A 27,869-nucleotide genomic window follows, 5' to 3' on the forward strand; every position below is an offset into this window, starting at 1 on the left:
AGTGATATATAGATTGGAATTATTTTTTTCTTAATACGATTATATTTTTAATTCTCGCATTGTCTCCCTTAGATTTTGTAATAAGATTATGCAAAGTCAGCTAATATATAATTATGTCTATATCACGATGATGTTTTCTGATACTAAGACAACAATATTAAGCTTATGTTTGGTACGAGTAGGAGAAAATCAATCTAACCTATAATTGCTTTAGTAGATAAATATCATTGAATATTGGACATAATCTCCAATTAAACAAAAAGAATGGCATTCACCCCGCTTAGATTGATCTTGTCATTGTTACAACTTCAGCGTCCCGTTCAAACTTTTCATTGTTCTCGTGTCTCCATGGCGACACGCGAGGTAAACAGAAGCTCGTGCAGGTAAAATGGAATCGATCTGACAACATATAATGGTCTAAATAAATAATACGAAGAATAATTCCACAAAACGTCAATAAACTTAAATAAAACATTAAATGACATTTTTTCCTATAGGGAAACATTTTTTTTAACTTTCTACCAGAAGAACTTGAATAGTTGATAAGTGTCGCAATATTAATTACAGGTAAACATTAATTACAGGTAAATATTAATTGCAGATGACAAGGAAACAAAGGTAACACTATTGATTGGAAACAATTCTATAAAAATTAATAATTGATGTTGAATTGTCAATCCTTAACACATGAAACATTTCAGAGTGTTGTGTTTTACATAGTTTCTATCGGACGTCTTATTGTTACAATTCAGAGATACATTGGAACTTTTTATTCATTTTATCACCGGATGATTGTTGAAATGGCAAAGATGAAACCAACCATAGAAATACGGTATTGATGACATTATAACTGTTTGTCAGACAACCGAAGTTAGTCATTCTAAAATTGAAGTCTGGAAAACAGAAATTGGATATTTGTTACAGTTTTAAAGGAATTTATTCTTTAAATTTTGAAAAGAAGGGTAGTTCATAAAAACAAACTCTGACTTGACTGAAAAAAATGGGAGGCTGCGGTTCTAAGAACGCAGCTGGTAAAAATAAGAGTTTTTTAATTGAAACTATGGCAGGTCACGAAAAAGGGATAAACTGTATGGCGTTGAGTGAAGACGGGTCTGTTTTAGCCACTGGTAGTGAGGACAAAACTGCTCGACTTTGGAGTACAAAAACTCATAACTGTGAGTGTATTGGTATACTACGTGGACATGAAGAATACATCAACTGCATTCTCATTGAGGATTGTTATGTTTTGACCGGCAGTGCAGATAAAACAATCCGGAAGTGGGACGTTAGCACGTGCGAGTGTGTTTTAATCTGTCGAGGACATACTTCGATAATTTACCGTATGATTTGCACAGGAGATTTTATTTTTACAAGTTCATATGATTGTACGGCACGATGCTGGGATTTCGAAAACGGAGAATGTTTAAGAGTTTTTCGCGGTCACAAAAAGTTCGTCTGCCCGCTAATTTTCATCCCCGCAGATGACGATGACGCTGATGGTACATTGGACATGGAAGGAGCAAATGACCTTCTGATTACGGGTTCAGCAGATGCAACTGCAAGAAAATGGAATTTTGAGACCGGCAAATGTTTGACGGTCTTCAAAGGTCATGACCACAGAGAAGGCGCCATAATGTGCATGGCAACAGACAATCTAGGCAGAGTGTTATTTACTGGTAGTGCCGACAAAACGGTTCGAAGCTGGAACTTAGCTAGGGGAGAACAGCTGAAAGTATTCGAAGGCCACACTGGATCCGTCATTTGTATGCAGGTAATGTTATCTTCTGTTCAAATTCTAAATCAGTTTTCATCATTACGCTAAGAAGCTTAAAAGTTTTGAGTAATAGTGCATGAAGGCCGGGTTTTCTCAATAGAATTTTAGCCATTATTTATTTTTCAATACAATATACCTTTTAGCACTAGGATAACATAGTATACAATACATCATGTCGTGTCCACGTCAGGTTCACTTTTTTTTTTTACTAAATAACTGTAAATAACGTTCAGCAGCAAATACTTCATTAACATACAGTACGATGTTCACTAGTGATGACTTAAGGAAAAACTGTTATATGCCCGCCTACGAAAGTAGAGGAACATTCTGTTTTTCGTCCGCCTGTTTGTCATTTCGTCTATCTGTCTGTCCGTCCCGTACTAGGATAATTCTTAACAATGATCATAATATTTCGCGATAACTAAATAATTTTTAACTAAATCCGATAGATACATTTAACACTAAATTAAATGAATTATAATGCTATTTTAATTAAGATAGATAAGTAGTACTAACTACAAAAACAAAGAAAATAACAAAGAACAGAAAGTAAAATAAATACTGCACTTATCTTCATATTTATCATTTAATATGGAGTAAAAAGGGCTGATAATACATCTGTATGATTAATGTCATGTAATAATCAGATATTATTGCACAACATGAAAACAAATACTGAAACGGCGTCAGTTCTGCCTTCTTGCTTTCGATAGGGTTCTAATCAACACTTGAGTGTATGAACGGGTTTTACTCAAGAAAAAGTAATTGACAAAACATTAGAACAAGGACAAAAAAAAAAGATAATAATACGGTGCTAACATTAGATAATAGAATTTAACGGTCACAACAAAAATAAAACATCATAAAGAAAATGACAGTAACATTTAAAGAATACAGACAAGAATCTTCCTGACCCACCACCATTGGCTAGGGTTGCATATATAAACCTTCGTTCCATCACTTGCATGAACACATGTATAACGGTTTCCCCACCTACCACATTATCTTCATCTTAAAACAATAACGGTTTAACAGTTTTGGTTCATGATTACATTTGTCTTCTTTAAATGTTATGACTAACTTGTATCCGACCTAAAATTAACTTGACCGCTACCGATAGTTGACTGTGCATACGGTTTTAAATCTATATATTGTAATCTGGACCTAATATAGTAAACTGAGGCCTTGTTTGGACAAATATAGAAGCACCATTGTTCAAAGACATTCAGTACTTACAGCTAATTTTCTAATGCATGTAAAGCAAGACTTTGATTAGTGTGCTTGCTTTGTTTGTATATTGTTCAATTGTAATTGAGATAACATAATATATACAGGTTAAAATATGCCTATATATAAATATTGTTTAAAGTTTTCAATGTTAATTACAAAGTTTGAATTAACGTTTATACAAACAGAGCAAGCAAGTCTACCAAAGTTTTACTCTTCAAGCATAAGGAAATTTGCTGTAATTGATTCTTTTAAAAGTAGTTATAAGAGCTTACTAATTTTCAACAGTCTTATATACCTATATGGAGTTATTTTCTTTCAGAACGTCAGGTCATTCTTTTTCAGAATCAACCCGGACGATACCAAGTTTCAATGGTATATGCTCCAAGGCATAACATAATGACCTGTGTAAGGTCATTATTTTCCTTGATAAACATGCAATCTATGATTTACTTCAAAATTTTATTCGTCTAATAGTTTTTTGTTGCTGATTTGGAAATTTATTTTCTAAAGTTAAACCGAAGATAGATGTAAAAGAAACCGTCATTGTAGTCCCGCAATTTAATTTTAGAAACAAATAACGTGAAGTTTTGTTGATTTATCGCTATAATAAAGAAACATTATCATATATGTCAGATGAATTTTAATGTAGACTTCCATAAAATAAATCCAGATTTAACATATTCGTGTGTAAGATTTTGAAAATCTTATTGAGTCAAACTGAATAGGTTGATCGAATTTTGGTTGCTTGCTTAACGTCCAGTGGCAAATATTTCATGCATGTTCAGAACGATACATATTGAATAGGAAATCATACTGTGACCTACATGTATTTATATTCGTCTTCGTGTCAGTTCTTATCTTTTTAAAATTTATGTATACCTTTTACTCTATATCAAATGATCAACTAATAAAATAATCTTATATTCTATTGAATAACATTAACGTAACTCACGAAAGGGTCGGGTGCGGATGGTATATAATTTTATCCTGATTATCTTTTAATAAAATGTATTGCTATTCGAAAGACAATCTTTCTGAATTTTTCATTTGATTCAAGTAAAATGGTTAAATAAATAACAACTTTTCCACGATAGAAAAAAAAACATACCCCCTCCCCCTTTTCCATAAGCTAAGTGGTTAAATAAATAACTTACAATTTGTCATGTATTTGGCATACACCGTTATCAATGATAACAATACATTTGTGTCTTAATTCATGCAGTTACAGTAATATTTTTATTGTGTATGGATAACAATTTTTAAAAGGTTTATATCTGTTCCGGACCATATGAGTATTTGGACCATACGCGTATGGTCATGACCATATGCGTATACTCATATGGTCCGACCATACGCGTATGGTCCGACCGTACGCGTATGGTCCGACCGTACGCGTATGGTCGGACCATATGAGTATATACTCGTTTGGTTATAAACGGGCCGGACCATATGAGTATTTGTACCATATTGGTATATTTTTCAAAAATATGCGTGAGAAAACTGTACAAAATAACAATGATTGCAACATGCAATTGTATTATTTATACTCAAATAACATTAAATATTGGTGGCAAAGCTAGTTTTCTCGCATTTTTATGCGTAGGGTGACTAACGTCAACATGGTATAGCTTTTCTTGGTCCCGGGTCATTCCGATGTGTCTTCGGTGAAAACCTTCTTGATCTCCAACATCGTAAAATGACTGAAGAACATCATATCACTAGACAAAAGCTTTAAATAATAAACTAGTGTCCTTGCCGGTGACGTCATTCATTTTTTTTAAAAACAAAACACGTATAAGTATAAAAAAATATGAATATTGCACTGCTAATGCTAGTTATATTAGGTTTCAAAAGTAAGCAATTTATTAGACTCTCCACCCTGTTGACTTTTACGTCAGGTTATAGTAAAACAGCGCATTGAAATATTTTTGGAAGTTAACTTCCCAGTTCGACATTTTCCCATTCACTCGTAATAACATATCGGTAATGAAAAAAAATGTGTTTACTATAATTTTGACTAGTGATGAAATTTTTGGTGTGAAACTGCTTATTCTATTTTTTATTCTTGTTATTACTAGTTTGAATGAAAAAATTACCTTTGGTAGTGTCTTTTTAATGACGTAACAACTAAAACGGTTATATAAAGAGGTAAGCATTTATGTACATGTTAATTACCCCGACCATACGCGTATGGTCGGACCATTTGAGTATATACCCATATGGTCATGACCATACGCGTATGGTCCAAATACTCATATGGTCCGGAACATATCTAAATTATTTAGTGAGTTTTATTTCACATTTTAAATGAGCCGCAGGGCGTATTAAAACCTTAACGCATTAGAAAGGAATATCCCACTTTAGTGTTGTCGGTAAAAAAGGATACCTCCGGTCGGTCTTTCATTTGATCAATCTTGACACCCCTCGGTGTGTTCTACGACAAGAAAAACCTTAAAATATGCATTATCTATAACATATTTTATGCGCAATTAATGTACGTAAGAAATGCTGTTTTATCCAGTAGTTTTAGCACGATTGCTGTTCACTGTTGGTTCTTAATTTACCATTTAAATAATCAGTCAAAAACACAGTAAGCAAATTTGTGTGAGCGCAGAGTTAATTGCCAACATATTTGTTCAGTATCCCAATATCCGATTTCAAACACCATATGATTGACATTCTTTGTTTAAAATGGAGCCTAGAGGTAAAATAAACAATAATGGTTTTATAAAAAATCACTATATGAGAATAAGAGACAACTGCATATAAATAGGAATATGACCCGCTGCAGCTTCAAACATGACCGCCACTTTCACAAATAATGGAATATAACCCCTAAATCCAATGTAATGTAAGTAAGTATTTTTTTAGAAAGGTTTATCAGCTATTCGTTTATTTCTCGTCTGTAACGAAAGACGCGAAAAACGAGACAACACATGTATCTATGCAAATCAATATTCTTTTTCCTTATTCATGTATGCTCCGTATGCCCCTTGTGGTCCCTTAATTGGAAATGAAATATGTTCTGTTCTGTTCTGTTCTATAGGGATTGCTTTTCCGGTAACGACGACGACTGTAGCGGTAGCGTCAAAAATCGTTAAGTTGTCTGCCTAAGTTAGTTTGTCTGCCTAAGTTAGTTTGTCTGCCTAAGTTAAGTTGTCTGCCTAAGTTAGTTTGTCTGCCTAAGTTAGTTTGTCTGCCTTAGTTTGTCTGCCTAAGTTAGTTTGTCTGCCTAAGTTAGTGTGTCTGCCTAAGTTAGTGTGTCTGCCTAAGTTAGTGTGTCTGCCTAAGTTAGTGTGTCTGCCTAAGTTAGTGTGTCTGCCTAAGTTAGTTTGTCTGCCTAAGTTAGTTTGTCTGCCTAAGTTAGTTTGATAGGAACTATTTGAGATAGACCATTGATATTTAACAGAAAAGTTGCATTACTATTACATCTGTTTAACGACTATTTCGAGGTCCTGTCCCTTAGGTCATGGTTCACAGTAGTGATTATTTCGAGGTCCTGTCCCTTAGGTCATGGTTCACAGTAATGATTATTTCGAGGTCCTTTCCCTTAGGTCATGGTTCACAGTAGTGATTATTTCGAGGTCCTGTCTCTTAGGTCATGGTTCACAGTAGTGATTAGTTCGAGGTCCTGTCCCTTAGGTCATGGTTCACAGTAGTAATTATTTCGAGGTCCTATCCCTTAGGTCATGGTTTACAGTAGTGATGAATTAATTAGCATTTTAAGATAATCTGATATGATATATAGCTTCTTGTGATAGATCAAGTATATACCATGTGCCACATTATTTATGTTTGTGTCTGTCCCAAGTCAGGAGCATGTCATTCAGTGGTTATCGTTTGTTTATGTGTTACATATTTGCTTTTGGTTCATTTTTTACATAAATAAGGCCGTTAGTTTTCTCGTTTGAATTGTTTTACATTGTCTTATCGGGGTCGTTGATAGCTGACTATGCGGTATGGGCTTTGCTCATTGTTGAAGGCCGTACGGTTACCTATAGTTGTTAATGACTGTGTCATTTTGGTCTTTTATGGATAGTTGTCTTATTAGCAATCATACCACATCTTCTTTTTTTATATGAAGTTGCATTGCTATCAGTACATAATTATCTGTTTGAAGACTTTTTCTAGAAGTGAAACATTATAACTTTGGGTTCCGTGCTTAAAAAGAAAAGCTATATGCTTATTAAGTTAAGCATTTGAATAGTTCTAAGTGCGCTATACAACCCCATTGACACGTCCGGTCTCGTTGTAAAATTTGAACTTATAAACCAAATATTATTTCTATGTGATCTCGTCGTTTTAGGAAGCGGTCCTACCGATTTAATGGAAGCATGGTAATTTTATAGGAAACACTCTTTATGTTGATAATAGCTGTTTCTGTTGACAACACAGAATGTGAATACAGTGAAACCTGATTAAACCGAACCCTGAATAAACCGGAAACCTGTCTTACCCAAACTTGTTCTGAAGACCAATCATACCACATTTTATGCATTGTGAACCTGATGAAACCGAATACCTGCCAAAACCGTACAAAATCTCAAAACCCGAGAGGGTTCGGTTTAGTCAGGTTTTACTGTATAAAGCTATAATTGTTGTTTCAGTTGACAGGAAACAATCTAAGAGTTATTATATTTTTTATTATGGTTGACAACACATATTTTATAGGAAACAATTCAAAAGTTAAATTGTTGTTATGGTTGAAAGGCAGAGAATTTATAGGCAACAACGTTACAATTATAACATAGGATTTATGACTTTATCTGTATTTTACTCGATGTCGTGGACAGGTTATTTATGACATTATCTGTATCTTATTCGATGTCGTGGACAGGTTATATGACGATCTTAAGTACAAAGCAATTTTATGTATCCGTAATTTCTATAAAAATCTATTTCTACAACATGTTTTATAGTCCTTCAGAAACTTAAACTTCCGAATTAAGTTCGCAAGTTTGCCGAACTGTCACGAAGTTCTGCGTTTTAACAGTTTTGATCGCCGAGTTTACGAGATTCGATCCTTACTTGGAAGTTCATATAAACGTAAGAATGACAATCGTTTCTATAGTGAACTTTTATTGACCAGGCTAATCTCACAGTTTTTCTTCGGAGAAATGCCTGCACTAAGTCAGGAATATGGTATTTGTTTCCATACCTTTGTACCTTGATAAACATTAAAGTCTAACGTTTAATAGCTTTTATACTCTTATCACGTTTTGAATTTAATTTTGAGTTCTGTATTTTTTGTAATACTTTTTAAAATATTTTATAATAGGAAAATGTAAACATCTCTCTTTATTCAAAAGACTCTTTTATAGTTCGTCTTTTAACTCTTTATGTCATACTGTGACACCACTGTCCCAAGTTAGGGGAGGCTTTGGATCTCGCTTACATGTTTAACCCCGCAAAGTTCTGCATGTGTGTGCCTGTCCCAAGTCAGGAGCCTGTAATTCAGTGGTTGTCGTTTGTTGTTGTGTTTCATATTTGTTTTTCGTTCGTTTATTTTGTTTTACATTTTTCATTTTGGGGCCTTTTATAGCTGACTATCTGGATTGGATTTGCTCATTGTTGAAGGCCATACGGGGATATAAACTTGCTAATTTCTGTGTCATTAAGTCTCTTGTTAAGAATTGCCTTCTTTGCAATCTTACCACATCTTTTATTTTGTATGCCCCACCTACGATAGTAGAGGGGCATTATGTTTTCTGGTGTGTGGCTCCGTTCGTTCGTATGTGCGTCCGTTCGTCTGTGCGTCCGTTCGTTCAGGTTAAAGTTTTGGTCAAGGTAGTTTTTGATGAAGCTGAAATCCAATCAACTTGAAACTTAGTACACTTGTTGCTTATGATATGATCTTTCTAATTTTAGAGCCAAATTAGACTTTTGACTTCAATTTCACGGTCCACTGAACATAGAAAACGAAAGTGGAAGTTTCAGGTTAAAGTTTTTGGTCAAGGTAGTTTTTGATGTAATTGAAGTCCAATCAACTTGAAACTTAGTACATATGTTCCCTATAGTATAATCTTTATAATTTTGATGCCAAATTAGATTATTACCCAATTTCACGGTCCATGGAACATGCAAAAGGATAGTGCGAGTGGGGCATCCGTGTACTTTGGACACATTCTTGTTTTTATATCTGTTGCTTAGATTCACTTCTGTTTCTTCTTCGAAAGAAATATTTTCTTTCAGCCGTCTACAGTTAAAATTTTCACATTTTGAAAAATAGGCGACAGCTCCAAAGTAGCACATTCTCTGTTGTCTCAATGTAATACACTATGCTTTTGCAATGCCTAAGGAAAGGAAGGGATATATTTATATAAAACTTGATTTTGTTGGACTTTCCCATTTTTAAATCTTGGAGTTCGTTATCAAGTTTTATTATGATTTCTTTGTACTTTACCAATGTTTTGTTTTGTTTTGTTTTTTTTTGTTTTTTTCTATTTACTGTAAATCTTACAATTTGTGTAATTTTTTATTGACACGTTAGTATAGACATGTTTTTTAATTAGTTATCAATATTTGATTGTAGTTTTTCGTAGTTCGTGCACCCGACCTCCATGTTAACATGTCTGAGAATCCTCTAGACACTTGTTAATTACATCATATTCAATAACGTTATATAAAACTCTTCATGTATGATTAGTCTAGAACGGATTACAAATAAGTAGGGCTGATTTCCACCGTATTTGTATCACTTGCAATGTAAACTCAGAATCAAATTGTTAAAACATGCAGAAATAATAGAGATTATAGATAATAATTGAAACTTGTTAGAACAATACAATCTTTATCTACACATTCGTTTATAAGAGGATAAATAAAATTGAGAATGGAAATTTGGAATATATCATAGAGACAACAACCTGACTAAAGAGAAGATAACAGCCCAAGACCACCAATGGGTCTTCAACGCAGAGAGAAAATTGCGTCCCCGGAGATTGGCCTCAGCTATCCCCTTAATAAAATTATACACTAGTTCGATGAAAACGAACGTCACACTCAACTCCAAAACATATAAGTGAACTTGGATAAATAAAAAAAAAAAACATACATACAAGACTTTGTTATGTTAGATACTTCGGCGCGGTGAAACATATATTGTGAGATATCAACCCTCCCCTATAGTCAGCACTTCGGTGTTGACATGAATATCCATTATATTATTGCCATTTTTATAAATTTCCTATTCACAAAAGTATGGGTTTGTGTTTGTGTCGTTGGTTTGCCATCTTTTTTATTACTACTATATAATGATTACGCAACAGCGATAACTTTAGTTCATAAACTTAATGTATAAGGACATTTTCATATCACGTAAACTGAACGAAACTTTGTAACGGTATCACTAAGTCCGAATTATTATCCTGTCGATAGCGTTAATCTCAAATTACGAAATGAGGAGACATTTAACTATTTTAAAAATATATAGGCTTTCAAATGATTTTCTTTCATTATTTTCATTCTAAATTATTCATTCAAGTTAAGGTGGTACCCAACACTTTCACTAAAATTAATTTGGCTCGTTTAATTTTCATAAAATTTTGTCAAAGTATTTACTTTGACCCTTTAACAAAAATATAAAAATTTCAAAAATTTTGAACCAACCGTTTTATCAGAAAAATTACACTGGTTATATAGCCGTTTGACAAACACCAATTTTGATCATTGAGAAGCTTAATACTCCCTTAACACCACAACGTAATTAAAACGTTTAGCTGAATTTACAGAGTTATCTCCCTGTAGTGTAAGATACCACCTTCAGCCAAAATGAAACATTTTTTAGAATTCGGTTTTTGCACTATCTCCATAAAATGGCGAACTTGAATTAACAATGACGTCATTTCCTGTAAAGTAGCGTCGATCCTTGAAAGACATTAGTGTTAATGGTGAATCGGCCAATGTTAACGTAATACCTCCATTACTACTACACCAATCTGTATCCGGTTCTCGCGCTGTGGTTAATAATTATTTAAATGACTCAAACAAGCTTTTTATTGATTCAGACGTCAGCTTCTATAAAGAGAAACATACAACTTCACCTGCGACAAAACATTATTGATGCCAAATAGATAATCTTGTTGCTGTTTTTTTCTCCATTGATCAGTGGTTTTATGAATAAATAATCATTTTGAATTCAGTTTATGGTTTTCATACAATAGCTTTCGAATTTACCGACGTCATTTCCGTTGTTTTATATGTTTTCCGAGTATAAATAATTTCACACATAATAGTTTCATAAACCAGATTGAAATTATAAATTATTCAACATATAATAGATTTGATAAGCTATAACAAAGTTTTTGAACGGTTCGTTGTACTCTTTATTTTTATATATTGTGTTTTTGCACTATTGTTTGACTTTTCTTTTTTAGCCATGGCGTTGACAGTTTGTTTTAGACTTATGAGTATGAAGGTTCCTTTGATATGTTTTGCCTCTCTTTTCTCCCATATAATGATGGCGTTGACAGTTTGTTTTAGACTTATAAGTATGAAGGTTCCTTTGATATGTTTCGTCTCTCTTTTCTCCCATATAATGATGGCGTTGACAGTTTGTTTTAGACTTATGAGTATGAAGGTTCCTTTGATATGTTTCGCCTCTCTTTTCTCCCATATAATGATGGCGTTGACAGTCTGTTTCAGACTTATGAGTATGAAGGTTCCTTTGATATGTTTCGCCTCTCTTATGAGTATGAAGGTTCCTTTGATATGTTTCACCTCTCTTTTCTGCCATATAATGATCGTTATAACAATTCCAAATATTATGGGTTTTAACTAGAATGGAGTTAGGCATGTTATAACAATTCCACATATATATAATTGGTTTTGTAACTGGAGTGAAGTTGACAATAATAGGACAAATATTCGTGAGGGTTTCTTTGATATTTTTACTGATAGAAATCTACATCAAAATAAGTTCCATTACTTTTGCTTTTTTGCTGTTCTTATACTGACGAGGCGTCATTGACGGATACCCCATGTCCTTTCTTTTCTATTCATTCAGGGAATTAACGATTTTTTTAACATAGAAATTAAATGGTTTCCCTTGGTGGAGTTAATTTTCGGCTAGACATTTACATTTCTTCCTAAGAGTGGTTATTACTTATGCTAAAAATTCACTTGTTTCTCTTAGCAGGTTTTATATTCCGCTAAAAGTGTACATATTTCCCTTCAGAGGTGATATTATTCTACTAGAAGATCTCCTGTTTCCCTTCGAGAGAACTGGATCTTTAAATCGACAATATATTTGTTGAGTTTGGAGGATTCATATTTCAACATACAGTCGGTATTCCTATTGGTACTATTTGTGCACCCCTTCTGACCGACTCGTTTTGTACTCGTATGGAGCAGAATTCATTCAGAACCTTCTTAAGGACAAAAAGAAAGAGCACCTTGCAAAATATATTTTACTTTCAGATATATTAATGATGTCCTATCACTGAATACCCCATATTTTAAACCTCAATGGATACCACCGTACGTCATGCAAATGCATGTTAGCAGTATGCTGACTTCATATTCAGCTTGAGCTTTAATTTGTCAGTGCATCGTAAGCCAATCTGGATGGCTGTAATGTAATATTGTATTAATATGTTTCTATTGTATATATACAGGTTGCAGTATAAAAAAATCATTCATTCATTCTTACAGTGTGCTCCTTACGCAGAATATGCTCCAATAGAGTTATGAGGAGTGTAGATTAAAAATGAAGTTCCGTAAATTTTATGGACAACATCACGAATTGGTTGATTTATACGATGTGTCTGTGTCAAACTGACTAATCCAATTTTTTCCAGGTCTTATTTTGTGGTTTACATCTATCTGTAAAGTACCGAATGTGACCTATTCTCGAATATGTCTGTTAGACCGAGTGGGAAAATGCAATTCTATACGACGTGTCTGTGTATTTTGTACCTCCAACACTCATGTATTTCTGTTTGATGTTTCTGTTTGGGTTTCGGTTAAATAATGTGTATTGTCTTATCGTTTGTTGTTCAAATGATTATAAAATTCTTTGCAATATCATCATTGTCATATTCCCGAATATGACTGTCATACTGAGTGTGAATTTGCATTGCTAAACGACGTGTCTTGGTATTTTGAACATCAAACATTCATATATTAATGTTTTGTGTTTCTGTTATGGTTTCGGTTGATTAATCTAGTAATATGTCTTATCGTTTGTAGTCCAAATATTTATAAAAATGCCTTTCCATAGCATCATTGTCATGACAATTCTTCGGACGAGTATTGTAAATGTAATTGTATAAAGTTCGAGATTGCATGGTAACTACGTAAGCACGTCACTTTTTTTATATCCTGTCGTGTTTGTAGTTGATGGAAATTATCCTTTGTTTGTCTGCAGTTTGGATGTTGTGTCGACAATAGTCTTATAGCTGATGTGTTGTCCTCGGTTTTAGTTTGTAAACCGGATTTGTTTCTCTCAATTGAATTGATTTGTGACTTTTGAACACCGGTATGCTACTGTTGCCTTTATTTTTTGCATATATCATGTCAGGCTTTATAATGTTTATTACCTGATTTGTCTTTAGGTTTGTTTTAAATAGTTATTGGAAGTTTGTTGTATTTTTGTATTTCTTATATTTTTATGAGGTAATAAAGCACTTTTTAACAGCAGGAAATACTAAGGTGATAGTAGTTTTTAAGACGAAACACGCGTCTGGCGTAAATATTAGATTTTATTCCTGGTATCTATGGTGAGATTATTTATTACCAATGCTTACAAAAAGTAATAAAAAAGCACTAAACTGCAATGAAAATTCAAAACGTAAAATCCCTGTCCAAAAAGCAAAAACAAAAGCTTAAACATCAAATGAATGGAAAACAAATGTCACATCTAATAGGTAAAAAAAAATTCGAGGATTCCAGAAAAATATGTCCCGTTAATAACCTTTATTAGAAGGGTTCACAACGACGGAAGTTATTTGTAATGATTTATATGCATGAACGTCTTTCATACAGTAATATAATACCGTTTCCCATTCTAAATTCCGTTCTATTTAGCATCAAAAGACCCAAATTTAGACTTTACACATAATTTGTATGGTAATAATTCTATCTCCTATTATACAATCTCATTTCCCTTCCATAAAACATCTTGTAATAATAGCAAAAAAGTATGTTATATGCTAATCCCATATCAGAGTGCATATGAATTATCATCATTAGGTATGGATGATATATCATGCTTTTACATTCGGTTAATTGAGTGTGTACATCATGTACATTACTAGTTTATTGAGGCGACAGTAGTTTACAGATATTCAAATCTGGAACATCGATTGAGCAATTACAAATCAAGGTAAAAATAAACACATACTCTTGTTTGTCTGTTTGTATGTTCCATTTGTAGCCATGGCGTTGTAAGTTTAATTTCTCTTAGCAGGTTTTATATTCCGCTAAAAGTGTACATATTTCCCTTCAGTGGTGATATAATTCTACTAGAAGATCTCCTGTTTCCCTTCGAGAGAACTGGATCTTTAAATCGACAATATATTTGTTGAGTTTGGAGGATTCATATTTCAACATACAGTCGGTATTCCTATTGATACTAATTGTGCACCCCTTCGTTTTGTACTCGTATGGAGCAGAATTCATTCAGAACCTTCTTAAGGACAAAAAGAAAGAGCACCTTGCAAAATTTATTTTACTTTTAGATATATTATTGATGTCCTATCACTGAATACCCCATATTTTAAACCTCATTGGATACCACCGTACGTCCATCTTCGCTAGCCAAGGGTTACGATCCACTCCCGCTCTCTTCACCCTTGGCGGATTGAGATAAAATTTCGCATCTAATAGGTAAAAAAAAATCGAGGATTCCAGAAAAATATGTCCCGTTAATAACCTTTATTAGAAGTGTTCACAACGATGGAAGTTATTTGTAATGATTTATAAGCATGAACGTCTTTTATACAGTATTATAATACCGTTTCCCATTCTAAATTCCGTTCTATTTGGCATCAAAAGACCCAAATCTAGACTTTACACATAATTTGTATGGTAATAATTCTATCTCCTATTATACAATCTCATTTCCCTTCCATAAAACATCTTGTAATAATAGCAAAAAAGTATGTTATATGCTAATCCCATATCAGAGTGCATATGAATTATCATCATTAGGTATGGATGATATATCATGCTTTTACATTCGGTTAATTGAGTGTGTACATCATGTACATTACTAGTTTATTGAGGCGACAGTAGTTTACAGATATTCAAATCTGGAACATCGATTGAGCAATTACAAATCAAGGTAAAAATAAACACATACTCTTGTAAGATGGTGACAAGGGAACGTCACCATCTAAAAATGGATAATTAACGATAGAAAATGAAAAATCATCTCTTTTATCATAAATTTTAGTATTAAGCTTCCCGTTAAAGGTATATATATCAAGATCGAGGAAAGGGCAGTGGTCCTTGTTAATATTAGCTTTATTTAAAGTAAGTTCAACAGGATAAATTTCTTTAGTATACATACTGAAGTCGTCATTATTGAGAGCCAAAATATCATCCAAATATCTAAAAGTATTATTAAATTTGTTTATCAGATGTTGTTTCGATGGGTCTTTGCTGATTTTTGTCATAAATTGTAACTCAAAGCAATACAAAAACAGGTCCGCAATAAGTGGTGCACAGTTAGTCCCCATTGGAATTCCGATAACCTGACGATATACGGAATCTCCAAAGCGAACAAAAATGTTATATAGTAAAAATTCAAGGGCAGATATAGTATCAAAGCATGTCCAATTGACATAGTTTTTCTGTTTATTGCTACTAAAAATGACCTACAAGAGTTTGAACATATATTTTCACATTCTGACTTCTTAAATGCCCATTTAATTAGGTGTGTGAATTTTTCTCAATGAGAATGTGAGGCAATGTGGTATATAGGGTAGAAAAATCAAAACTTTGAATAGTAGCATTTATATTGCACCAAATGCAAATTTCGACAATTTTTTAAAGTCTCCTCAGTAACGTCGAGGACAAAATTCGATTTCTCGACACCGGAATAGTTGTCGATCGGTACATTTTAGAGATTGAAATTTTGACTGAGTGTGGAATCGCATGGTGGGTAATGCATGTATATATAACAAAATATGGTTATTATGTCTATCGTTTATACGTTTCCTTCAATTTTTTATTATCTGTTATTGGATTGGATATCGCAAAACACCACCGTTGCATCGAACCTGTAAGCATTACAGAATTTAAACGCTATGCGTTATAGTCTGAGTATATTACTATAATAATCGGTTATTGTGTCTCAGTTATAGAATATTTATCTCTTACCTATTCAAAGTTCCTACTATGTGTTATTGGAGTTTATCATCAGCAACCTTGTTAAAAGCGCATAGTATTACGTACTTTTCCAGAGCAATTTGAATGTTTTCGTTGGAAATCTGTGTTTGTTTTCCTGTGCTATAATTTTTGGTCTTTTTTTCGCTCTCTCTCTCTCTCTCTCTCTCTCTCGTTTAGATGGGTTGTCTTAGGACTTCCTACTCATTTAAACAGTTTATAGATTTTATATCATAATTGACCCCTTCACATTTATAGTTGTAAAAGTCTACTAAACGATAGAATAACTAAATAAATAAACGTATTATACAATATTTACTCAGCAATGTAAAATATGAAATATAGCATTTATTTATTAGTCATCGAATTCGATATACCAATTTATTTTGAGCAGACATGAAATGGATAATAAATATCATTAATAGTAACATGATTATGCATGGGTAAATATACATGAAATGGATAATAAATATCATTAGTAGTAACATGATTATGCATGGGTAAATATTTCCTTCGATACAGTCCCCCCTGGGTGTCATAAGTGTTTCAGATTTCTTTGGTAATTATTTATCACGTAATTACACATGTCAATCGATGTAATGACGCGACATAGTCTAAATTGTTTCTTTTGTTTTAATATCTTAGTTATTCATGTTATTTTGAAGTCATTATTTGCTTAATCAATGTAAATAAAGGCAACTGTGGTATATCGCTGTTCTAAAGGCAACTGTGGTATATCGCTGTTCTAAAGGCAACGGTGGTATATCGCTGTTCTAAGTTCAACTGTGGTATATCGCTGTTCTAAATTCATAAATCGGTTGAGAGAAAAAAACGAGTTACAAACTAATACCGAGGGAAACGCATTAACTATAAGAGGAATACAACGGAACAAAATAAACGCTGAAGTGCAGCAAAATCAAACGCCGACATTCGTAGATACGGACTTCTCAATTCTATAATCTAGTAAAATGAGTTATTGGTATCAAAGGTACCAGGCTTATAATTTAAGGTGGTACCCAACAATTTAACTAAAATTAATTTGGCTCGTTTAATTTTCATAAAATTTTGACAAAGTATTTACTTTGACCCTTTGACAAAAATTTCAAAAAATTTAAACCAACCGTTTTATCAGAAAAAATACACTGGTTATATAGCAGTTTGACAAATGCTTATTTTGATCATTGAGAAGCTTAATATTCCCTTTACAACACAACGCAATTAAAACGTTAAGCTGATTTTACAGAGTTATCTCCCTGTAGTGTTAGGTACCACCTTAATACGCCAGAAGTGCGTTTCGTCTACATTAGACTAACATTGGCTAAGAAAAAGCATATAGCGTTTCGCCTTCGGCTGTTGTCTGCTCTATGGTCGGGTTGTTGTCGTTTTGACACATTCTCCATTTCCTTTCTCAATTTTAGTATTTCTTTCATTCCTATTTTTAATCAAAATCCTCGCTGTGTTTTCTTTATAACGTTAACAATATAAATAAAGACGTTTTAGAAATAAACCAGTCGAAGTAACAAACACAAATTGAGGAAATGACACTAAACCCAAAGACGCAAAACAGGGTCATTGACAAGGTAACAGTGATAATTAATTGCTCAAAAAATTACCTTAAAGAAAATTTGTTCATTGAAAAAATAATACATTGTTTGTATTTTATAAAAATAAACCATTGCAAAGAGCGTACGCCTGCTGGAACCCCTGGCTCCAACTAATAGAATGATTTTATAAGCAAACTCTCATGTAATAAAAATATCTACCCAATCCATGCTACCTTAGATTTGGATTGTCTATTCCTTTTTAAAATTATTAATAAAATATCAATATACGTTTATAGAAGGATTCAAAATATCAACTTTATGTACTTGTCTCGATTTTGCTGATGTACTATGAACTTATTTACTATAATTATATTGCATATATGAAGTTCTTTGCCAATAAACACATTACAAAAAAAATAATTAATTGCTTAGTTATGTGTATTTTGCTCTATTATGCCTCTTCCTTTTGTTGAGTGTTTAGTTGTTACTGTTGAATTGCCATGTACACTAAGTCCTTGATCTGTCTTTCTTCATCTTAATGTATAATGTCCCATAGGTACAATGCACATCTGGTGCAGGAAAATTGGCACCGTTAATGTTATTTCATTACTTGATTTTTAGTTGTGTTTTTTAGGCGTATGCAATACTTGTATGTTTTTTAATAATTGTAATTCAAATTTATAAAAGTTGAATCGTTAACGTATATTGTACTTTTTCAGGTCATAAATAAAATAATGTACACCGGAAGTGCAGACCATACGGCACGTGCATGGGTAACAGAGTTTGGAGATTGTACGAGAGTTTATAAAGGTCATAAACATTCGGTGGCAGTAGTCAAGTTTCGAGACGGATTGTGTAAGTTTTAAATATTTTGTTTTGTATTTGTTATACATTTTATTTCTTTTTAGTGGGAATAAAAATAACACAACTTACACATTTGATGTGAGAAGATTCTCGCTTGTATATTGTTTGTGTATGTGGGAGAGCATGGAACCATAACAAAACGGGCTGTCTGTTGGGAGAGGAAACGTTTCGATAGATACTTTCACGACAACACATTTATGTACATTGATATATGATTTTTTTTCAACGAGCTCCCACACACAAACGTATAATAGAACCGAAATGTATTATGTTCTATAGTCATAGGATTTCCCACATATATCATACCACTAGTATTTGTTTTAATCATGAATCTAAAGATCCAATTAAATCTGTATGCCAACATTATGAATTCATATATCCTTAGATTTAATACTATATAGTTAATTATGTACTCTCAGTTGGAATATTAGTTTCCAATTTCCTGAATTGATGAAACTTCTATACTATCAAGAGTAGAAGCTTTGTATCCTAATGTTAAAGACTCATATAGCATTGATAAGCAGTGATAATTAAAAAGTTTAACCAAGCCATGACACTATTTGAAATCCTGTATTGGCGATTATCGAAGGTCACCTAAAGACATTTGAAGCTAAAACTCTGTTATGTAAATGTTTAAAGGTAATTTTTAATGTTTATTTTTGATTTCGGACCAAGAATACTTCTTATGTTAAAATCCTTGAGTTATTTAGATAGAGAAACAATATTGATGAAGGCATGATTACGATGTAGAATCTCAAAAATGATAAGTAAAAGTATTATAGGTTACTTACATCTTCGTCATTTTGTCTTCTGTGGAGAGTTGTCATATTGGCAATCTTACCACATCTTTCTACTTTTATATGACCAGATAAGGAAAAAAAGGTAGCAGTAGTAAACCGCTGTTCAATGTTCATGAATCTTTTAAGCGAACAAAATCTTAGTTACTAACTAAAACCGATGGAAACACATGAACTATAGGAGGAAAATAACTGAACAAAAGAACACTTACTAACAGAAACAACGCCAACATAAATAGAACCGGACTATTCGATAAAAACTGCCATAATCCTTATTACGTACAGGATATTTTAAGAAAAATGATTGGTTGACCCAGAAGAAGATGAACTAGTAAGAGGAAAGAAAAAAATATTATCTAAATTTGAAACTGAACAGAACTAGAACAGGTCTAAATGGGGGAAAAAACGATTTTTCCCCGATTTTGACAAAATCATCTCGACTAACACGTTGTTCTCAGTTTTAACACACAGCAACACTTAACACAAACATGTTTTAATCTTATCAGGATTTATAGATTATATTTCATAACCAATGATTGCTTTATATCAAAGATCGTAATTATCTCTTTACTTATCAGTCTTGTATATTCCAATATTTAATACCAATAATCGTCTCATATTTAAATTATTAAAACTATTTCCATTAGAATATTGACATACATTGTATATACAATAGGTTGTTGCTAGAAACGACTGTCAATAAATATTAATTCCACGTTGGCAAAATATTTCTGTTTAGAATGGAATTTATATAGTATTTTGTTCAAGTTTTTAACCAATATAATCAGGTTTCGAGTTATTCCTTATTTTCCCATTTTTTGTAGTTTAAATAAGTAATAAGAATTCATATAACCTTCAGGATTTATTAAATGCACCAGACCCCATTCGTCCCCCCCCCCCCCATTAGTGTCTGTGATATTGTCTGATTTATGGAACCTATGATATTCGAATCCCACTTTGATATCTTCTCTCTTTTGTTTTGCCACCATGTTCTATCAAAAATTCGTTTATATATTACTGCATATATACTGTGAATATTTTTAAACAGATATATCATGTTAAGGAGGGATATTTGCGAAAAATACCAGTCGACAGAATGTTAAATTTCGCGAGCCGAAAGGCGAGGGAAATTCATTCTCAAGACTGGTATTTTTCGCAAATACCCCTCAAGAAAATGCTATATCTGTTTAATTACACCGAATGTTAATGTTCAAAAACGCATTGATGATCGTGACGTTACAAGCGTCCATTCAGATAGAGTATTTTTTGGCAAATACCACGGCAGAGAGGGTGAAAAAGGCATATCCTTTTGGCAAATACCCCAGCGGCGTTAAAAATGAATGATATTCATTTGATAACAGTAAATTGGTGAAAAATACACTAGCTATCAACCAATCATGATCCAGGATTCTAACATAAGGTGTAATTAATAAATACTAATTTCTACCATTTGCCTTATTGTATTTGTAACATTATCATTGATGTGTATAATACACCGATATGTACTCTAATTAGCATGAATTGTATTTGTAACATTATCAGTGATGGGTATAATACACCGATATCTAATTAGCATGAATTATATTTCAGTGACACAATTTCAATGTTATTTTCATATTTAATGTTTTAGTATCACAAAGTATAATATATGCATATTTTCACGTTATAGTATACACTGCATGCGGCGATGGCATAGCAAGAACTTTTGATGCTAAATCGGGAGCTCTTAAAAGAGAGTTCAAAGGGCACGAGAAGGCGATATATGCTATTCAGGTTAAGAAAATCACACAATTTCCATAGATGTGCGCTATGCCTATGTCTATGCTACATTCTTTTGTGCTTATGTTTATTTTCCTAGTTGAAATTTTCTAATGCAACCTTCATATGTATTGAAAACACAAAACAGTTTCAGAGGAGGCCCAATTAAGTTGTTTCGTATTTAGAAATATGAAGTGATAAATCTTAACACTTTTTTCTGTTTTGTGTAATCAAACATACTTTGTTAGAGGCTATACTCTAAGTGTCTCTACCTTTTCTAAATATATATGTATACTACAAAATTCAGAATATACATAATTGTGCAAGGAAAAGCACCCATATTATCATATACTAGTACGCCATTTATTTGATTTTTTTAGGAGTTATAGTTATTTTTCATCCTAATTTGATTTATATAAAGGCTTACATTATGCATTTGCTTGTGTGTTTCTTTCACCCGACATGAACTATAAGTATAATAGATCTTTCTATCGAACTTCGGAATCTTCTTATGGATGTTCTTTTGATCAATCCAATGTAACAACTCAACTATTAAGCTGAAATAATCTGTCAATTGTCCAAAAGTTTCAATCTTTTCTAATCACAACAAAAGCGGTCTTCTGTTTAAACCAAAAAAATCACAACAACATTTTTTTCATTTCCTTTTCAACTACTAACGGGTAAAGGTCCAGTGGACGCTTTTTTTTCAATCTTTTTGTCCAAACTTATGATCCAGAACGGTTAGAGGGCAAAGATACATACTTTATGCAGTTTATTTCTTGTTATTGCTTTATAGTCCGGGGACGATTAGATGGTAGACATAGAACATTTTCATGATCTACGTAATTGTGTTTGCACAAGCACCCTTCAAAATGTTTCCTTTTAATGTTTTGCACATAAATAGGCACCTTCTTTTATTTGAACTTAAGACATCTATTCTATAGCATGCTTGTTAAATAACCTGATGAATACTAGTGAACATAATCATGGTATTTAAAGAGTATTTTAAATGCATCAGTTTATATATATTATTATTTCATACACTAGCTAACAACCAATCAAAATCCGACATTTTATATAAAGTGTAACATATGTTATTATTTCATATATAGTGTTCACCGCTAGTGGTGATAACACGGCAAGGTGTTTTGATCCTAAATCTGGTGCTCTGAGAAAGACGTTTGATAGTCACCATTTTTGTGTAACATCCATTGAGGTAAAGGTTGATTCGAAGCATGATTTTGGACTTAATACATGTTTTTAATGCATGCCTGGAAACGTAGCATGAACAAATACCAATCGAACGTACATAAATCTCACAGCAAATGTATCCTTTTGTAATTAAATATATATAGTGTGAAAGTAAAATCACAATATTTACTAGGCATGAATACACATTAATAATTAATTAGTATTTACTAGGCATTAATACACATTAACAATTTATAAGTATTTACTTAGACACAGTAGTTGCATGTGACATGTATTAATGTTTCAAGCATACATGTAAGGAGATCTGAATGCAAGTTAATACAAAATTAATTATTCGGCATTTAATGTAAAACAAACAGTGATAACACGGCACTGACATCAGTTTGTAGGCAATGGTTCTGTCTGATAAAAAAACGAATAGTAAATTATGGACTGATTTAAATCAGTGTACTACATTAAGTTAACCTGTTCTTCGTCTAGCCAGGAGTATATTCAAGAAAATGGTTGACAACCTGTAAAGGAAAATGCATTCCGGCTACAATTAAAATTTCTCTACGTTTAGCCTTAGAAAAGCATTGACATGGTCAATTTAAAGAAATGGTTCGTGTCATGTTCAGAAATATTGGTGTTTCGCTATAAGGGTCTTCTCACCAGTTTACCAATTCTGAGATCCGACAAATCAAGTAAGCAGAGACAGATCGTGGTATCAATTAAAATCTGAGGGAAAGCTCGTTAACTCCAACAAGTGCGACACATGATGTGTCGATTGGCTAAGACTCTTACTGACAAACCTAAAATTGATGTCACAGACAAACTTAAAACGACTCTCAGGAAAGTTAACACTTTGCGAGTTCAGGGGTTGAAGTCATAAAGCTTTGCCCAGTGCTTGGAGCATTAAAATCATGCTCGAAACATGAAATCCAGCATTTTGATTGGTTGATTTTGGAGTATGAGTACAAACAACTGATTCGAAAGTTTTATGACTTCAAAGCCTGGACTTCAGGACATCTAGATATTTTTTCTCAACTTCAAGGCATCTCATTTTCATAATGCTCTCTGTCAGCTAACATTTGATAATATTTTGTTTTCTCTCTGAAACCTTCCTTATTAGATAATAGTCTTGTATGTCTTTATCCTGATGCATGTGACATTTTATATTGTAATTAATCAAACTGTAATGCACTCCTTTATACCCAGTAACTTTATGTTGTAATCAGATATTGTCTACATGCAATCCTATAATCAATTAATTAGAAACAAAGTTCTAATGTCAAATCTAATAAATATTAATGTTAAGTAAGAAGCCAGCGAGTGCATTCTGAAGAATTTAATTTAAATATCTTGATATCTTTATTGAAAGGACAATTTTAATGGAAAAAATAAATAACCAATTCGTCTATATTTAATATTTAACATTTGAAATTAAGCGTGACTTATTTTTCAAATTTCTTTTTGACGTCATTAATTATGTATTTTGTATCGTTCTTTTATACTAGACTTTTTGAAAACACGAACTATGTTTAACGGAGGATTTGAACTAATTCGAGTTTTCGTTCTTATTAATGATGTTATTAAAATTGAAATGAATTTCAAATTCATATACTAGACAGGGTATTGAATTGTCAACCACTCAAACTAACAGTCATATGATAGATTAAAGGATATATACCTAATGAAAATGACTAAAATATGCTAAGCTTTAGAAAGGTTAAATGATGAAACTGACTATTATATCATACTAAGCTTTATATATATATATAAATATTTTTATCATTGAATATGTATTAAGTTTTTATATATCATGAAAAATCGTCTAATTTTTACTAACGACATTTGTAGATAGTAGATGGTAAGCTGTTTACTGGATCCTTTGACGGGACGATGAAAGTTTGGGATACAACCGGAATTATCGATGATACCACGTTCGGAAAGGACGATAAGGAGAAGGAGAAACAAAAACAACAACAGTTAGATAAAAACCAGAATGGCATTGAAAATGGCAAGATAATGATTGATTAGCTACGATGGTTATCTCCGAAACAGTGACTCTTGACTTCGTCATACGAAGTCAGTATAAACTGTTTCGAAATAATTCTGCTGACGGTGTTAAGTTACTGTTCTACAATGTATTGTTTTGTATGATATGGACATATAGACTTATTATGTTGCCACCTGGGTTAAAGTACTTTTTGACATCATATTTTGTTCTATTGCCACTGAAATGTATATTTATAAGTTTGTATAAATTGTAATTGTTTAACAATTCTGTATCTTTCTTCATCAATTCTAGGATATTCTGGCAGATTTCAAAATCACAATACCACATGTGAAAAAAAGAGACTAGTCATAGTCTTATAAACATTAACACATTTCTGGTTCCTATTCTGAACAGCTGATTTATTTATCATCAGAACTATAAATTGTTTGTTTTAAATCAAATTGTGAAATAAAATTTAAGGTTAAGTAGCTGATTTTTAAACACCTTTTTTTCAAATATTTCGTACAAATTGAAAAATCATCATCTTATCATCGTTGAAACTTATATCCACATAGAAAGAGAAAATAAAGAAAATATATCATGCAGCACGTAGTTCTATAAGATAGATGTACACTGTACGATTTTACCTGTGACCTTTAATTATTCAACTTATACTTTAAAATCGAATCAGAATATCAATAAATTATTGTATTTGTCAAAGAGAATTTTTAGTGACACAAGAATACGAAAAGAATACGAATGAGGTCGGACCAATAAATATTTTGGATGATAGTTCATAGATCTTCTTCCTACAAATAATAATGCATTTTTAGACATGAAAATATAAATTTCACAAGGACATGGACAACATCTAGTGCGATTGTATCAATACAATCATTTTGTAACGAAAATATGATTGTATTTATGTTGATAATGCCACAAATAATGATAATGAGTAATGATAATATCCGAAAGCATTGTCGTGATCGCGGAACTATCTTTGGGATATCATAGTCTAATGATAACTGTAATCGGAGTCTGATGTGATAATTTCATTAAAATCCTAGTCTGATGTGATATTTTCACTAAAACCCTAGTCTGATGTGATGTTTTCACTACTGCTGATGTATCAAATTGCCCGTCCATTTTTTATACTTTGTGTAGTATATATGAAATGTTATTTTTGTATTTGTAGAACTATTTGTTGTGTAACATTATCATGGATATACTCATGTACATATTGTACTTGTAACTTATTGCTGTAATTTACTCAACGAACAGAAAAAAAATATTCTTAAAACAAAATCCATCCTCTGAGGCTCGGTTGTTGCGTTTTGAGCCGCATGTGCTAAGGTTCCTCGTGTAGATCGATATGCCATTTTTGTGCTGCACATGTTAAGGATCCTTCTGTAGAACGATTTGCTATGAGCAATACCTCAATATTGCTTCAAAATCATTAAAATAGGGGAAAAGTGATGCATTGTCAGCATATGTTACCATAATGTCCTTATCATATAATTACAACTCATTTGCAAACAACAATTATTCTGTTTCGACTACATTGTCACAATTTGTAACAACATTGTCCTAATATGCAACAACATTGTCTTACTTTGTACCATCATTGTCACAATATTTAACAACATTGTCCTTATATGTAACAACGTTGTCCTAATATGTAACAACATTGTCCTTATATGTAACAACATTGTCCTTATATGTAACAACGTTGTCCTAATATGTAACAACATTGTCCTTATATGTAACAACATTGTCCTAATATGTAACAACATTGTCCTTATATATACATATCGTCATTATTAACAGTATAGAATACGTAGATGTGGTAATGCTTCTACTGGGACTGTGCTATCAGATTTCTAACTATATCGTCCCCAGTTATTACGTCAAATTATTAATTTTTTGGTACATTTCTTCTTTTGTAAATATTTTTTCATTATATTTAACTACATTATCATCATCTCAACAACATCGTCACCATATCAACTATACTGTCAACATACTAAGTTGGACACTATATGAAAGAAGAGTGTCGTCCTTTTGAATACATTTGTACGCCGTACCAAACACCTTAATCTATTTCAATGTGTCATTTAGAGTTATTACACTGATTTGTTTTCATCGTCGAATAGGTCGACATCGACATCTTTCTAAAATGTGTATAGAAATATCAAACTATATGTGTAGTTACTATGACAATTGATACCTAATCATAACTGAATCTAGTTGAATAGATATAAGATGTGACATGAGTGCCAATGAGAAAACTCCCTGTCCAAGTCACAATTTGTAAAAGGAAAGACATTATAGGTCAATGTATAGCCTTTAACACGGCTTTTTGGCTCACATCGAGCAGCAAGCTACAAAGAGACCCCAAAATCACTAAGTGTAAAACCATTCATATGAATAAGACAAATATCAATACAAGAAACTTAACAATTTAAAGTTAATTATTTATTAAGAAAAAATTGAAAGAGGAGCCGCGATAACAATTTGATTAGGTAAAGTTTTGATTTATTTTTCAAATATTTGTACAATTGTTGAAGTATTTGTCCAAAAACCAAAAAAAACAGCGTAGACCATTGTGCGCGGCTACCGTTCACTTTAACACGGCCGCACTTTTGGGGAATTATTTTTGAAAACCCACAACTGTGTGTTGGGTTCCACCTGAACATGTATAAACATTTGAAGAAAAGTGTGTGTCAATTTCAATGGATTGATGCACTGTATTAATTTGTTTTGTTCTAAGATTGTGCGTGAATTTCTTCTTACGTTGAAATATTTGATAGCAAGGGGTCGACCATTTAATTTTCTAGGTGGGCGGAGTTTTTAAAAAAATGAATAACTTGGTCTCGTAAGAAAAAAAAATGAATAATTTGAAGAAGACAGAATGAAAATGAATTTTCTGCAACACAAAATGCAGGAAACAAATTCGAACAAAATTGAAAATGTATGTTCGCAGAAATAAAACTATTCAAGCATAGGAAAAGATGAACATGAATGATCAATCAAGAAACAATTCTCCAGGTCCCCTCCATGAATATCAAATGGTCGCTCTCCACTTCGGTTAAGAGTTGTAAACTTACTGATGTCTTTCTTGTTGTTAAACATATCTATTTTGACTATTAAATGTTTTGTTTCATTGGTTTTCTTACATTTTATAGCTTCTTCAAAGAAACCAGAGGTCGTTCATAAGTCACACTATACATAAAATTACACAGAAGGAGCAATAAAACATCAAACCAATGAAGCTCAATAAATTTATGGCTAAAATATAAAACAACAAATTTCAGATAAAACGAAGACTGTCTCTTAAGTCAAGGCAAAAATAACGATGTTTACATAAAACAGGAAATATATAT

General features: G+C 32.4%; 1 protein-coding gene across 2 annotated transcripts; it reads left to right on the forward strand.

Annotated features, from left to right (window-relative positions):
- The first annotated feature begins 467 nt into the window (after window positions 1–467).
- On the forward strand, window positions 468–27,649 carry LOC134693920 (WD repeat-containing protein 86-like). 2 transcript variants are annotated; one of them, XM_063554856.1, is made up of 4 exons: window positions 468–1,771; window positions 18,597–18,732; window positions 21,208–21,311; window positions 24,348–27,649. In XM_063554856.1, the coding sequence occupies exons 1-4, from the start codon at window positions 1,001–1,003 to the stop codon at window positions 24,525–24,527; spliced, it is 1,191 nt and encodes a 396-aa protein (XP_063410926.1). In that variant the 5' UTR covers window positions 468–1,000; the 3' UTR covers window positions 24,528–27,649. The 2 variants fall into 2 exon arrangements, with proteins under 2 accessions (XP_063410926.1, XP_063410927.1); XM_063554857.1 differs by lacking the exon at window positions 21,208–21,311 and adding an exon at window positions 22,409–22,512.
- The last annotated feature ends 220 nt before the right edge of the window (window positions 27,650–27,869 follow it).

The sequence above is a fragment of the Mytilus trossulus genome, chromosome 13 (genome assembly GCF_036588685.1).
Source record: "Mytilus trossulus isolate FHL-02 chromosome 13, PNRI_Mtr1.1.1.hap1, whole genome shotgun sequence".
In the NCBI taxonomy this organism is placed as follows: Eukaryota; Metazoa; Mollusca; class Bivalvia; order Mytilida; family Mytilidae; genus Mytilus; species Mytilus trossulus.

Bases quoted from the DNA above. Each gene is read 5' to 3' on its own strand.
- LOC134693920 (XM_063554856.1), top strand. From the start codon at position 1,001: ATGGGAGGCTGCGGTTCTAAGAACGCAGCTGGTAAAAATAAGAGTTTT. The intron at 18,733-21,207 runs GTAAGTTTTAAA...TTCACGTTATAG, and splicing joins CAAGTTTCGAGACGGATTGT to TATACACTGCATGCGGCGAT. The intron at 21,312-24,347 runs GTTAAGAAAATC...CGACATTTGTAG, and splicing joins AGGCGATATATGCTATTCAG to ATAGTAGATGGTAAGCTGTT.